Source organism: Echiichthys vipera (genome assembly GCF_963691815.1).
Source record: "Echiichthys vipera genome assembly, chromosome: 16".
Lineage (NCBI taxonomy): Eukaryota > Metazoa > Chordata > Actinopteri > Perciformes > Trachinidae > Echiichthys > Echiichthys vipera.
This window is the reverse complement of record NC_139841.1, coordinates 26,804,304-26,819,309: the sequence shown is the minus strand read 5'-3', so window position 1 is coordinate 26,819,309 and position 15,006 is coordinate 26,804,304. Positions and strand designations below refer to the sequence as shown.

At 41.6% G+C, this 15,006-nt stretch overlaps 2 protein-coding genes across 2 annotated transcripts; one reads left to right on the top strand and one right to left on the bottom strand.

Moving 5' to 3' along the window:
• The first annotated feature begins 716 nt into the window (after positions 1-716).
• Positions 717-7,849, top strand: enoph1 (enolase-phosphatase 1). Its single transcript, XM_083929736.1, has 6 exons — positions 717-1,033; positions 2,253-2,354; positions 3,293-3,495; positions 5,326-5,458; positions 5,571-5,694; positions 7,184-7,849. Exons 1-6 carry the CDS (start codon positions 950-952, stop codon positions 7,321-7,323), a joined length of 786 nt encoding a protein of 261 aa, XP_083785862.1. The 5' UTR covers positions 717-949; the 3' UTR covers positions 7,324-7,849.
• Positions 7,608-14,490, bottom strand: tmem150c (transmembrane protein 150C). Its single transcript, XM_083929735.1, has 9 exons — positions 14,402-14,490; positions 14,129-14,232; positions 12,480-12,533; positions 12,364-12,399; positions 12,204-12,271; positions 11,191-11,318; positions 10,936-11,113; positions 7,899-9,654; positions 7,608-7,730 (listed from the first exon to the last, which is right to left on the bottom strand). The coding sequence occupies exons 1-8, from the start codon at positions 14,447-14,449 to the stop codon at positions 9,446-9,448; spliced, it is 825 nt and encodes a 274-aa protein (XP_083785861.1). The 5' UTR covers positions 14,450-14,490; the 3' UTR covers positions 7,608-7,730; positions 7,899-9,445.
• Between the last annotated feature and the right edge of the window lie 516 nt (positions 14,491-15,006).

Here is a 15,006-nt window from a genome sequence, read left to right as displayed (position 1 = left end):
GACTGAAATTGCTTTGAGGATAACAATAATAATAATGTCAATAAATAATAATAACTTTAATTAACAAAACATGAATAATAATAAACATAATAATAACTAATATAATATATTAAATATTATTATTATTATATTTCCATTTTTTTCTTATTTTATAGGTTTTTTTGGAGTGTGGTTCAAATAATATCTTATATTCACAAAACATATATAACATAATACATAAAATAATAATAACTAATATATTCTATTATATATAGAAACAATATATTGGTATGGTATTGGGAATTACATTTTTTAATTTTATTACACTCTTTTAAAAAATGAAATTAAAGGTTTCATCCGTTTATTATATAGTTATAATATATAGTTATTATATAGTTTATTTATACTTTATTATATAAGTAGTGCATATTTTATTATTTTCCATTTTCTTTTAATATGTAGTTATCAATCAATAGAAGGCCGCGAATATGTTTGTAATGTTTTTATTGATTACGAATAAAGTTTTTGAGAACGTTTAATCGATTTCCGGTTCCTGCTTCTTCTTCTTCTTCGTCTTCTTCTTCTCTCGCGATGTTTCTGGCAACAAACGGCTCAACAGCGCCCCCACGTCACTGCAGCTCAACTGACGGAACATGTGTGGTCACCTCCCTCTCTCCCTCTCTCTCTCTCTCTCTCTCCCTCCCTCTCTCTCTCTCTCTCTCTCTCTCTCTCTCAGTCAGAAGCTGCGAGGTGATGGCAGAGCACAGATAGATAACTAACCCAGGTGCTCCGTCTCTTAACTCCCGGATAACCTTCACTCTGCTTCACCTGTTCCCGGGGAAAGACACCCAGCGAGGAGCGCTAACCCTCAACACCGCCGCCGCCGCCGCCGCTGCTGCTGCTGCTGCTAACCCGAAGCTAACGTCAGCTAACGTCAGCTAGCACAGCTGCTGCAGACTCTCCTTAAAAAATGGCCACTGTTTCAATCCCTGCCTGTACCACTGCTCTCTTGCTGGATATCGAAGGAACCACGACACCCATCACATTTGTAAAGGTAAGAAACATCAGCCGGGAGTGTTTTTGTGTTTTTAGCACAGTCATTTATAAGCTAATTATCAAACCTGAGCTGTAAATGTCACATTATTTAGTCACTGACTGGTAAAAACAGACCATATGCTGCGTTCACTTAACATCGGAGCTGTCGGAATTACGAGTTTTTAACTTGTAAATAACGTTCATGTCATGAATGTGCAGTAGTTAAACACACATTTAAAGGTTATTTTGCTGTAATGTTGATACAAAGTATGTTTTTAACTCTTAAGTAACCAATTTTGTAATCACACAGCTGTTAAAAGTGAATTTAGCCAGATGTTCATTTCTCCCATATGGCACAAACGCACCATTACAGTTATGCACTACAAACAAACAAAACAAAGAATATTTAATCTTTTATACATATATAATTTATCCAATACAGGTCTTTTTATATCTTTAACAATATCAGTGTAGAATATTTTCTGGTAATTCAATGAATAAACAGTCTAATTATGAAATAACCAATAGTTAAAGCCTTTTTTTATACTCTTGTGCTTCATAATTCACTTTCTATTCATATTACATAATTAATTCCTTCAAAATCTGAGCTATGATGGTCAGAATATTTAGTCACTAACATATGCTGTGTTCACTTTATCGCAATGTACCATATTTTCTGCTAATGTAATGAATAAACAGTCTATATTTTTAAAATAACCAATTGGTAAAGCCTTTTTTTGTATACTCTTTTACTTCATAATTCACTTTTTATTCATATTACGTAATTAACTCCTTTAAAATCTGAGCTATGTTTGTCAGAATATTTTGTCACTAACTGATAAAAACATATGCTGTGTTCACTTTATCACAATGCACCATATTTTCTGGTAATTCAATGAATAAATCGTATTTATTATGATTTTTTTTGTATACTCTTGTGTGAATTACTTGACAAATGAGAAGTACAAAAGTAAAACACTAAGCATGTTGTAATTCTATTAAGAACTATAATGCAAAATGAACATAACGTGCAGTAATAAGAATGTAAAGTCGTCTAAATTATGTAGATATTGCCGTAGCGCAGCCCGGTGTAATAGAAAAATATCTACGATCGACGTTTTAATGTCATTTTGAAGATACATCCCAACCCTCTTATGAAACGGTACATTTTTGTGTCTGAATAATTTATTTGTCTCTCTGTGAGGAGCCATCTAATGAGTCCACTTTGCCTTTTTCAGGATATCTTATTTCCATACATCAGGGAGCATCTTGAGGAGTACTTGTCCAGTCACTGGGAGGAAGACGAGTGCAAACAAGATGTTCACCTCCTTAAGAAACAGGTAAAAGAGTGACGACGAACACACCCCGTACTGTCAACAGCTCTGTGAATGAATAGGGAAGACTTTGGCGCATCTATGTCACTGTATTAGGGCTGAAACTAGTTCTATTATTCATTAATCCGTCCATTTTTACCTTAATAAATTAACTAAATGGGAAACTTTCTATAATAACAACCTAAATTCAAAGATGATGTGTTCATGTTGCTTGTTTTTACCGACCTCGAGTCCAAAAGACAAATATATTGAATTAAATTACGTAAAATTTAACAAAAACAGCAAATTTTCAAGTGTAATATTGACAAAAACGATGTAATCAAGCATCAAAATAGTTAATTATCCATCAATCAACGCCTCGTTTGAGCTCTGCACCATAGTGCTACACTTTCCCAACAAACCACTGTTACATTTCTCAGAGAATTGAATTATTTCAAATTAATCTGCTTCCTGTTAGGTCATTTTCTTTCTTGGGGATCTGCACAGAAGATACTGCGAAGCATTTGCAGCCACATTTGAATGTTAACCCGTCTATTTACGTTTGGTTCCCCCTTTAAAATTGGGTACTGTGCGTGTAAACAGATCTTATCATTTCTACAGTGTTCACACAATATGGATGTAAACACTCTTTACCAACAGCAGAAAGTCAGAAGTTTATTGGATTTAATGCTCGGGAATAAAGACAACAACAAAACAAATGCGTCAGGGTGCGGAGGATGCAGCACTGCAAAAAAACAGTTGATTTAAGTATTAAAATTTCTCAGGTTTGCTCCAATTATTGAGACTCGAAGCACAAAGGGTCTTAATTTTGCTGCATTTCTTATTTTTCATTAGTTTTGTGTTCCAGTGGACAACAAAAGAAAAAGCCAGACGTATTTTCTTGATTAAATAAATGTGATTTTTTAAAAACAAGCCCGTTGTGAAAAGTGAGCCCATTGTTGCAGATCGAAGAGGACATGAGACAGAACCGGTCGTGCCCCGTCCACGCCGTGGACCAGACGGTGCACACGGACGAGGAGAAGGCCATTAGGGAAGTGATGGATAATGTGCTGTGGCAGATGGCGGCGGACAGGAAGTCGACAGCACTCAAACAGCTCCAGGGCCACATGTGGAGGGCGGCTTACGCTTCTGGGAGAATCAAAGGCGAGTAAGTACACTGGTCATTTTTCCTCACTTCAATATTCATGCGTTTTTATGTTCAAACTGAAGTTATTGAGGTTTTTCCAGAAACAGGACACGGATACTGAATGTAGCTACACGGGCAATCAACCAGCACGCTTTCACAACAACAACGTAACATTTAAGACTAATTTGAGTCCCAAACAGAGAACTTTAAGTCCAGGAGAGTCGTTCATTTAATGCAGAGTTGCTGCTCAAATCTTGAAATGGCTGCATTTAAAGGGTCCACTGAGGGCAAACAAAGGAAAGGGATGTAACACTAAAGTCAGGGCTCCAGTTGAATTGCTAGATTATATATATATATGGTATAATCTATGGTATATGGTAATATCTATCTATCTCATTTGCTGGCCAGTTAGAGCTGATATAATTGATTAGTGAGTCGACAGAAAAATCATCTGTGGACCGATGAAGTCGTTTTAAAAGAACAAAAACATGAATTTACACCAGAATGTGAGATTTTTGCCCCTTTTCTTTGTCTTAAGTGACAGTAAACTGTTCATTTTGTGGTTTTGGACTTTTTTTTAACCTTTATTTTATTTTATAATGTGAGCACATTACACCAATTCTTAAATCATGACACTGGCTTCCTGTACGTCAGAGAATTGATTTCAAAATCCTCCTGCTCGCATATAAATAACTACACGGTCCAGGGCCGAGGTATACCACTGATATGCTCTCACTACATCAGCCTTCAGGATCACTGAGATCCTCTGAGTCTGTCAGAATCTGTTAAACTCAAATCAAGGGAAAGCATCTTTCAGTCATTATGCATCAAACAGCTGGAATAGACTTCTTTCAGCCACTCTGAGCACTTTTAAAACTTTTATGTTCACCTCAGCTTTCTGCTCAATCTTTGCACTTTTAACGTCCGCACTGTTTTTATTATTGTCTGTTTTTCTTCTGTCTTTCTGTAATGTATTTTAACTCATGCCATGTTGTGCTGTGAAGCATTTTGAGTCTGCCCTGTGTATGAAAAGTGCGATACAAATAAAGTTGCCTTGCTTTATTTTATGATATTTTATGGAGCAAACAATGAATTGATCAATAGAATAAAGAAAATGAGATGAATCCATATTGAAAATGATGGTGAGTTCCAGCCTTACTGCCAATTTGATCCTTCTTATTTTAAATAATAATAACTTAAAGAGTAATTACGGTGCAACATCTTCGAATGGTCTTTTTCTGCACTTACACACATCAAATAATCCATTGAGACAGTTTTTTCCGTGTAATACCTAACGGAGAAATACAGAGAGTCGCTAACAGCCGGACGTGGCTAACAGTGATTAGCTCGGGGCAGTACGGTGAAGGCATTCAAAGGTCTTTTTTAACCACTAATGCTGCTGAAAATAACAGCAAACCTCTGCAGCAGCATGAGAAGAGTCCCTACACACAAAACAAATGTAATAGTTGTTACTATGAAACAAAACTGGACGGATGTTTGATGTAAGTGCTGAAAAAGGAGATGATTTTACACCGGCATTAAACTTTAAGAGCCCCGTGTAAACAATGGTTTAAAGGGAATAATGTTTGTACTTGTTTTTATTTGATCGTGGAAAGTTATTGTGACAAACAAGAGAAAGCTAATAAGCGTTTGCAGACAGAATAACATATCAATATTCTTATATTTTTAAACATAAATAAGGAAATAAACAATAAACGATGCGAACCGTGCTCATGTTCTTTACAAAGCTCTGATTTCTGAGACGATTTTTGGACCTAAAACATCGTTTCAAGAGCGTTATTAAAGCATTTCTATGATGTTCATCCTCTGATTTGTCGTTGTCGCACACAGGGTCTACCAGGATGTAATTCCATCCATCAGAAGATGGAGAGGGAAGGGTCTGAAAGTTTACATTTACTCCTCCGGCAGCGTGGAGGCACAGAAGCTCCTGTTTGGATACTCTGTGGAAGGAGACGTTTTAGATGTGAGTACAGCCGCCGCTCAGCGTGTAACCTGGGTTTTTACAACTAAAGGGTCGTAAACTAATGCTGTCGATGTTGTGACTAATTAGATGTTTTTATTGTGAATCGTTTCAGTTATTAGACGGTCACTTTGACACCAGTATAGGACCTAAAGTGGACAGCAAGAGCTACGAGAGGATCGCTGAGAGGATCGGCTGTCGACCGGAGGAAATCACGTTCCTGACCGACGTCACTCGAGGTAAATGCGTTAGCAACAAAATGTTTATACACAGTCGTGTGCACGATATTGATAAATACATAATAATGAGAAGACGAATCACGTATTACATACTAGAATGGATTCCTCTTCTATAACAAATTGCTCTGTGAAAAGAAAAGTTTTGCGGAAATTAGGTTTTTCTTTATTATGATTTAGTAAAGTACTTGTTTTATGTCATTATTCCCTTTAGCGTCACCTGTACTGTGCGCTGATAAGCAAATGTTAAACGCAGTAGTTAGTAGTAGTTGTATCATGTATTAAAAGAACTCAGTAAAGCTGCTCAGCGGCGCACAAAGCCAAAAAAGTTCAACTACCACGTCTAGGGCGATGCTGTGTTGTTTTTCTTCATCAGTCTCAGCTGATGGTCGATATTCGAAGCCGATACTAGTTTTTCTCCCTCAATTTACATCATAAAAATGACACAATGAGGATGACAAATGTTACGAGTCTTAATTTATAAAAAAGGAACATTTATTGTACTTTAAAGGCGCCTCCAGCAGCACGGAGCTGCCTGTGGACGCCTGTCTGTAAATGACAGGAAAAAACTATCGACGAAACGCAGCAGCCCGCATCGTCCGATAATAACGGTCTATCACTAACCACATCTAAAAAATACCCCAGCGACTGACCTACGCACCGGAGAGTTAACCGAGACAACTGTGTTCGGTTTAGCGCTCCGGCTAACTTGAATGAGGATGAGATGATTTAGGGCCCATCCACACGGAGGCGCGTCATCGTGTGCCTGGAACACCTCCCTAGGGTGGCGCCCAGGGTTCATCCTTACCAGATGATCCTGAACCACCTCAACTGGCTCCTTTCAACACAAAGGAGCAGCGGCTCTACTCCGAGTTTGTCTTCCTCAGCTCTCTTTTGGTCACAACGGTGCGGTAGAGCGACTGCAACACGGCCCCCGCTGCTCCGATTCTCCGGCCAAACTCACGCTCTGAACGGCCGAGAAAAAACCCTTAATCGTGCGACTCTTCAAGACAGTAAAGTTCGGTCATTTCACTGTAAAAATGTATCCACAGATTAACAGACGCCTCGTCGAGGAAGTTGTAGTTCCACCGTTTGTCCACTGTGCCGAATTGGCTGCTGCACTTCCTTGGGGCCTGATTAGTACGCTGATGTCAGCATTAAGCTCAAAGCCGCTTGTCTCGTTAAAGGTGCCCTGTGGAGTTTTTATGTAAACAGCGTTAGGTGTAAGTCAATAAACTCACTGTGTGAATCCTTGAGGTCTTAACAAACATGTTGAAACAAAAACTCTTGCGGAGCTGGTTTTTGTTAAGCGTTGGAACATGCGGTGTTTACCTCCATGTTTACTGAGTTACAAGCTTCTTCTTTCCTGCCTTTGTTGGCGCATCACTGTGTTTCTTTATCAGTTTTCAAGTATTTCAAGGTGCTTTTCCACACTTTTCCAGCACCATACACTGTGGTAAACTACATATATCTGGTGTTGTTGTCGTTGCAGAGGCTAAAGCGGCTGAAGAAGCCGGGCTGAACGTGGCGGTGGTGGTCAGGCCTGGAAACATGGAGCTGACGGATGACGAGAGGGCCCACTATGACCTCATCACGTCCTTTAGCCAACTCGAGCCGACGGGACGCGCTTAACGCGGAGTGACTCCATCCTCACAATGACCTGTCCCTCCTCTTTTTGCCCTCCCACCTCCCTCCTTTTTTTTTTTTTGCTAATGTTTTCGTTTGTCGACAGTTCAAGGAGCGTAGGAGACGACCCCGCCGGGACTCTCGAGGTCTCGGCGATTGAGAAGAAGTCAATCTACCGAGGTCTTTCAGAGCGCCTTTCACACGTTTGGGAACAGATCATTGGACCATTTGATCGACGGAGAACGGAAAAGCCGTAGATTAAAAAGACCCCCGAGGGAAACCGCACGTGACCTGTGACGTTACTTTACCTTTTTTTAGATGAACTGTTATTTGGTCGTCGAGCTGCTCCCGTATGAAATCCAAACTTTCCAACTGTACGTGTTGTGTTTGTCCAACCATGTGCTGTTCCCTCCCTCCACACACACACACACACACACACACACACACACACACACACACACACACACACACACACACACACACACACACACACACACACACACACACACACACACACACACACACACACACACACACACACACACACACACACACACACACACACACACACACACACACACACACACACACACACACACACACACGTGCTGCAGATGTATGAAGTGTCATCCAGTGATTTGAACTGTTTAACGTCGTAATGTTTTAGAAGGTAGAGCTACAGTCTAGATGCACTCGGCAGTGCTGCTGCTGCTGACAGGAAGTTCTCATTTCAAACGTTTGTCTTAATTAGTCCCCTCAGCAGGTGAACGGTGTCTATTTAAATGTGCCATCCTCGTGATGTTGGTGTTGGAAAGTTTCCCGTAAATAAATTTGCCAAACTGATGATTTATGTGTGTGAAACATAATTGGTTTTATTCAGGAAATGATCATCTTAAAAACTTCCAATAAATGCCTTGTCTCACACTAAAGCTTGTCTGCTTCCTCAGTCTAAAACTACTAAACTCACATTAAAGCCTGTGAGTGTTCTCATGTGTCCAGTTCGTCGTTCTCCTCAAAGCAATGTCAGTCAAAAGCAACTGGACTTGGTTATTTGTCTAGGAAGACGTTTCACCTCTCATCCAAGAGGCTTCATCAGTTCATGTACGCATCTGACCAGGCTGGGACTGGACCAGGACCAGGCTGGGACTGGACCAGGACCAGGCTGGGACTGGACCAGGACCAGGCTGGGACTGGACCAGGACCAGGCTGGGACTGGACCAGGACCAGGCTGGGACGGGACCAGGACCAGGCTGGGACTGGTCCAACTAGTTGGTGTGAGACCCCTCCCCCCAACGTCACATACATGCCCTTTTTCGGTCAGAGGAAATGAGGCGGAGTCAAAGTCTGACAAGATGGAGACTCCTGTAGGCGAGGACGATTGGATCAAGTTGAGAGAACGGACCTGACGGAGACGCTACGTCCATTTTTATAAAGTCTGTGGGTTTTCAGGACACAACAAAGTGCAAAGTTGTGTCCAAAAAGAATTAAACACAACAACAATGGAGGTCAAATTCAAACTAAGACAGTAGCTTCCCCTAAGGTAACCTCTGTCCAGTCTTTATGCTAAGCTAAGCTAACCTCAGCTAAGAAGCTACTGGCTTCATCTTCCTAAAAAGACTATTCCAGTGACTGTGAATAATTCACACTAATGTCTTCCTAAAATAACGGTTTTCATTGGAAAAACAAGCTACTGAAGAAAAATAGGGTTTGAAAACTCAAAATGGTGCAACATCCGCAAAATGCTGCTGTTTTTATTGATACTGATGGTGTAGCATATGTGCAAACTCGTCAAATCATCACATCTGACGTTATAACGTCATACACCCCCCCAAACTAAAAAAAACATCCTGAAAAGTTATAAAAATATTTTAGCTGTCCGTTTTGTTTAAAAGAAGAGTTCTTAAAAACAAATTCACACATTAAAACACCCTGTAATATACAGAAAATCATGCTAAACCCGGCAGATTGTCTCCTTTTAAACACTTGTAGATAAAACTATATTAAATGTCACTGATTCTAAAAGTAGAGTAAAAACAACAACAGCTTATTGAGCTGGAGTAGATCCATCTTAAAGTTTCTGATCCGGCTGCTTTTACATCTTTAAAGTGTAACCGACGGTGTGACTTCCCTACAGTTGGTCCGGCTGGTACCTGGACGCTTCAGAGAGCGCCTCTGATTGGCTCGCTGGACGTCCAGAGTTGTCCGTGCACACGATGCCAAAGCGGCTGTGGCGAAACTCGATGGCAAAGGTGCCGAGGAAAGCGAGGAAGAACATGACCAGCGCCCACTGGCCCTGAGCCGCCTGCGTGTGGAAGCCCTGAGACATCAGAGAGAAGTCTGCAGCAGGAGAGTCAAGGATGCAAATGAGGGATTATCACACTGCCATAACAGAACATGGCAACCTGTGGTGCTGCGTTTAACAACTCTATCCAAACATCTCACGCAGTATTTGTTCCCAGTGTGAAGCTTTACATTCGTGGTTTTGTCTTTGACTTCTCCCCAAACATCTACAATGTCGCTTTACCTGACTTGTTATCAGGGGAATTGTCGTGATCACATCAGGGCAGCCCTCCTCTCCTTTTTAGTCTCTGTGTTTTTGTCTCCCTCTGTCTGTGTTTCCCTGTTGTGAGCTCGTTTTCCCGGCAGGTGGTTCTCGTTGGCTCTAATCACCTGCCTCTCTATATATTAAGCCGGTCCTGAGTCTCATTCAGGGCCGGCTCATTGCTCCACATACTCCAGTTTGTCTCCCAGCGTACATCCCTCCTGAGCTCATTCCCCGTGACCAGTTTTTCCCACTCCTCTCCGTGTCTTCCCTTTGTTCTTTGTGTGCACCCTTCCGTTAAGTACGTTTATTAAATCTGTTAAAATTGAATCTTGAGTTCCGCGTCTGCATTTGGGTCCAATCCTCCGTGTATTCCCCGTCACCGCCCGTGACAGGAATACTGATGAATAACTTTTCTAACTAATCTAGGTCACTCTGAGTCGACAGCAAGTAACGCCTACAGCCTAATATCGAAAATTGAATTTCCTTCACAATCAATATGGTTTTTTATCAATCAATCTATCTATGTGTGCAAAAAATTGATATGCAATATGTGAATTATTTGCCAGGGTTGTCTGTTGTTGGGTGCAGCTACTGTAGGCTGGCACTGGGTGAAATGCTTATTTGTCCCAGCAGCTGAGTGAGCGGAGACGGGCAACAACCAGAGTCACTATAGGCCGAGCATTCACTCCATGGACTGAGAGAAAGGAGAGGAACGGCATTCAAACGCACGCCCACATGGCTACGCTGCTCCTTGATCGCTAAGCTAACTTTCATGTTTACTTAGCTGGAACGGCTGACGCTAACAGCTAACGCTAACTGTCAGTCAAACTCCTCTAATCCTTGTTTTTATGATGCGATTTGCCGGACGGGGGGCTCAAACAGGCTCAAACAGACTCTGGTCTCCTGTCTCCTCACTTGACAAACTCGGAAACCAACCTGGCAACACGACTGCTAGAGTTATTTTTTGTTGTTGCGACTTCGATCTAGAGACACTGGATGGTGGAGTTCTGCTCATTCTCCATATTCGACCTTTAGATATGTTCATTACCAAAGCGCTGTGAGTCAAAGGATACAGAGGATCATGCAGAGAGTGATGGATCCAGACAACAGGAAACGAACAACAGCAGCCGCCCGCCCTTCGTTCTTCAGGTTGACTCTCAGGGTGATGTAGGACTGCACCCAGCAGAACAGCGTCCCCAGTCCAAACGTCATGGAGGTGCCAAAGTTGTGGATCGTCTCCTCTGTGAATAACTAGAACCAAAACTAATTCAGACAATGCATCTGAACAGAAACGCTGAATACATGTACTTGTTAGTGGTGAACGCTACCTGGAAGTTTCCAACGAGTGTCATCCCAAAGCAGCCGATGGAGAAAGCCCCGAGACTGAGGACGTTCAGCCACTGTTGGTCCAGTCTGTGTTTCAGCTGAACGTATCTGAGGACGGAGATCATGAACCCTGCAACACGAACAACAAGAACGGCGATAAAAACATTTAACTGATCAAACTAACCAGAGTTTTGTTCGTATCACGCAAAGCCCCCAACAGCCCCGACAGGAAGCCGATCCCAGCTGACATCGGGCGTGAGGCGGGGTCCACCCTGGACAGGACGCCAGTCTATCACAGGACACATAGAGACGAACAGAGACAGACAACCATTCACACCTACGGGTGATTTAGAGTCATCAATGAACCGAACACCTGCACGTCTTTGGACTGTGGGAGGAAACCGGAGAACCCAGAGAAAACTCACGCAGACACGGGGACAGAAGGGCCCCAGAAGGATATAATATATTCCCGGAAAGCAAAGCTCTCCATCTACCGGTCAATCTTCGTTCCTACCCTCACCTGTGGTCATGAAAGCTGGGTCAGGACCCAAAGAACCAGGTCTCAGGTACAAGCGTCTGAATTGTGTTTCCTCAGGAGGGGGTCTGGAGTCTCCCTTAGAGAGAGGGGGAGAAGTTCAGCATCCGTGAGGAACTCGGAGTAGAGCCGCTGCTCCTTTGCGTTGAAAGGAGCCAGTTGAGGTAGTTCAGGATCATCTGGTAAGGATGAACCCTGGGCGCCTCCCTAGGGAGGTGTTCCAGGCACGTCCAGCTGGGAGGAGGCCTCGGGGAAGACCCAGGACCAGGTGGAGAGATTAGATCTCCACACTGGCCTGGGAACGCCTCAGGATCCCCCAGTTAGAGCTGGTTAATGTGGCCCGGGAAAGGGAAGTTTGGGGTCCCCTGCTAAAGCTGCTGCCCCCGAGACCCGACGAGAAAAATATAGACTTTCACCACTTAATGTGTTTAAATATCAGTGTTTGCGTTCGTATTGTAACTTTATTGACACTGTTCTTACCCACAAACGCAGACAGGTTCATGACCTCGCTGAAGATGCAGCTGGCTGGGGGAGAGTTGCCTGCGATGCTGTAAATGAGGGGAGACATTTATGTTTTGTCGCTCTAAAATAAAGATTAACTGTGCTTTTATTGTGAAAACCAAATGACGGCCGCATGTACCTGATGTAGGGGGGGTAAAACGATCCATTTCTTCTCCTAAAATAAAATAAAAAAATCAGATAAATCCACAAATAAAGAGATTAAAGAGTCTTTATTTACCGTTGTTTGGTTCTTACCTGTACTTTGAACCCAGCGGTGCGATCGTCTCATCGCCGACAGCAACAAAGTATCTTTTCAAACACAGGAGGAAACTAAACATCAGAGACGAGCCGGGGTGGGAGGAGACATCTCACACAAGCGTCAAGGGTCATCCTCACCGTGACGTTACAGTCGTTTTGTGTCACTTTGTTGTTTTGTTTCTTTGAAGTTTTGTTTCTTTGTTGTCGTTTTGTTTCTTTGAAGTTTTGTTTCTTTGTTGTCGTTTTGTTTCTTTGAAGTTTTGTTTCTTTGTTGTCGTTTTGTTTCTTTGAAGTTTTGTTTCTTTGTTGTCGTTTTGTTTCTTTGAAGTTTTGTTTCTTTGTTGTCGTTTTGTTTCTTTGAAGTTTTGTGTCTTTTAAGTCGTTTCTTTGTTGTTGTTGTTTTACCTCTGTCATTTTGTGTTTCTTTTCATTTGTTTCTTTGAAGTCGCTTTGTGTTTCTGTGTTGTCGTGTTTCTTTGAAGTTTTGTTTCTTTGTTGCCGTTTTGTTTCTTTTTAAGTCGTTTCTTTGTTGTTGTTTTATCTCTGTCGTTTTGTGTTTCTTTGAAGTTTTGATTCTTTGAAGTTTCTGTGTTTCTTTGAAGTCGTTTTGTGTTTCTTTGAAGTCGTTTTGTGTTTCTTTGAAGTCGTTTTGTGTTTCTTTGAAGTCGTTTTGTGTTTCTTTGAAGTCGTTTTGTGTTTCTTTGTTGTCGTTTCTTGTTTCTTTGAGGTTTTGTGTCTTTTAAGTCGTTTCTTTGTTGTTGTCTTATCTCTGTCATTTTGTGTTAATTTGAAGTTGTTTTGTTTCTTTGTTGTCGTTTTGTTTTTCTTTGAAGTCATTTTTTCTCTTTGCTTTGTGTGTCTTTGTGGTTGTTTGTTGCTTTGAAGTAGTTTTGTGTCTTTGAAGTTTTGTGTCTTTGTGGTCGTTTGTTTCTTTGAAGTAGTTTTGTGTCTCTTTGAAGTTTTGTTTCTTTGTGGTTGTTTTGTGTTTCTTTGAAGTCATTTTGTGTCTCTTTGAAGTTTTGTTTCTTTGTGGTTGTTTTGTGTTTCTTTGAAGTCGTTTTGTGTCTCTTTGAAGTATTGTTTCTTTGTGGTCGTTTTGTGTTTCTTAAAATCATTTTTGTGTCTTTGCTTTGTGTTTCTCTGAAGTCGTTTTTATGTCTTTGTTGTTTGTGTCTGTAGTTGTTTGAGTCTGTAGTTGTTTGTGTCTGTAGTTGTTTGTGTCTGTAGTTGTTTGAGTCTTTGTTGTTTTTGAGTCTTTGTTGTTTTTGAGTGTGTACGTTTATAGTCATTTTTATTTCTCTTTGCAGTAATCTGCATCTTTTTAGTTCATTTGAAACAGGTACAGCGCAAATTAACAAATACACAGGTTATATAAATGCACGAATTAGCCAAAAGGCCATAAGTGTGTCACAGAAGGCATCTTAAAATAATAAAATAATAATAAACAAAAACAAGAGCAGGACGTGCAGTTAAAGAGACTTCCTTAAAAAAACACACAAAACATGACAAACAGGGCTCACAGTTAATCCATGTGAGTCTCTGGGCAGAAGCGGTTTGACTTGAGGGAAAGCTTTAGATGTGTTGTTCCTTAAAGTATTGTTATTATTATTATTATTATATGTCATAATTAAGATGAATTCACTTACACCACCCAGAGTCCAGCAGCAGTGAACACAGAGTAGACAGGAGGCAGAAGAGCCCACGGGCTGAAGCTCCACATCTTCTCCTGACTCCACCCGAGTGAGTTTGTCTGCAACATATTCATTTGTTTAATACCTTTAAACGTGTGCAGACAGGTGGAGGGAAGACATGTAGTACACTCATGCAGGACACCAACAGGTTATTCTGGTCGGTGTGTAAACAGAGAACACCTGTGGGTAAAGCTGCGGTGCCTGTGCGCCCTGAGGACGCGCTCTCACCTGTGTGTGTGTGTGTGTGTCCGTTAAACGTGTAAATACACGTCTCATCTACATGATGTGTGTTTACAGCCGGTGGTAAATGTCGGTGACAGCTCTTCCGCGTACTGTAATGAAGGTGTAATGACGTCAGCGCGGCGTTAGAGCAGGTGAGATCCGGTTTGGGCGGCATTTGCCCTTCAGAATAAAAGCGCGTAAATGTAAATCTTCAGTTCTATTTTGTTTACAGTGCCAATTCATAACAAAGTTATCTCAGGACACTCTACACATGGAGCAGGTAAAAGACCACACTCTGTGACTTATTTATGGTTTTAATGGAACGAGCAATTCCCCCGTGAGCAGCGATCTTGTGCACACAGCGGCAACGGAAAGGAAAAACTGTCCTGACCGGTTGGGGAGGAAGAAAAGGAGAGAGAAAGAGAGACAAAGTCAGACAGAGAGAGACAAAGACAGACAGAGAGAGACAAAGACAGACAGAGAGACAAAGACAGACAGAGAGACCCAGGACCCAAAGAACGAGGTCGTGGGTACAAGCGTGTGAAATGTGTTTCCTCAGGAGGGGGTCTGGAGTCTCCCTTAGAGAGAGGGGGAGAAGTTCAGCATCCGTG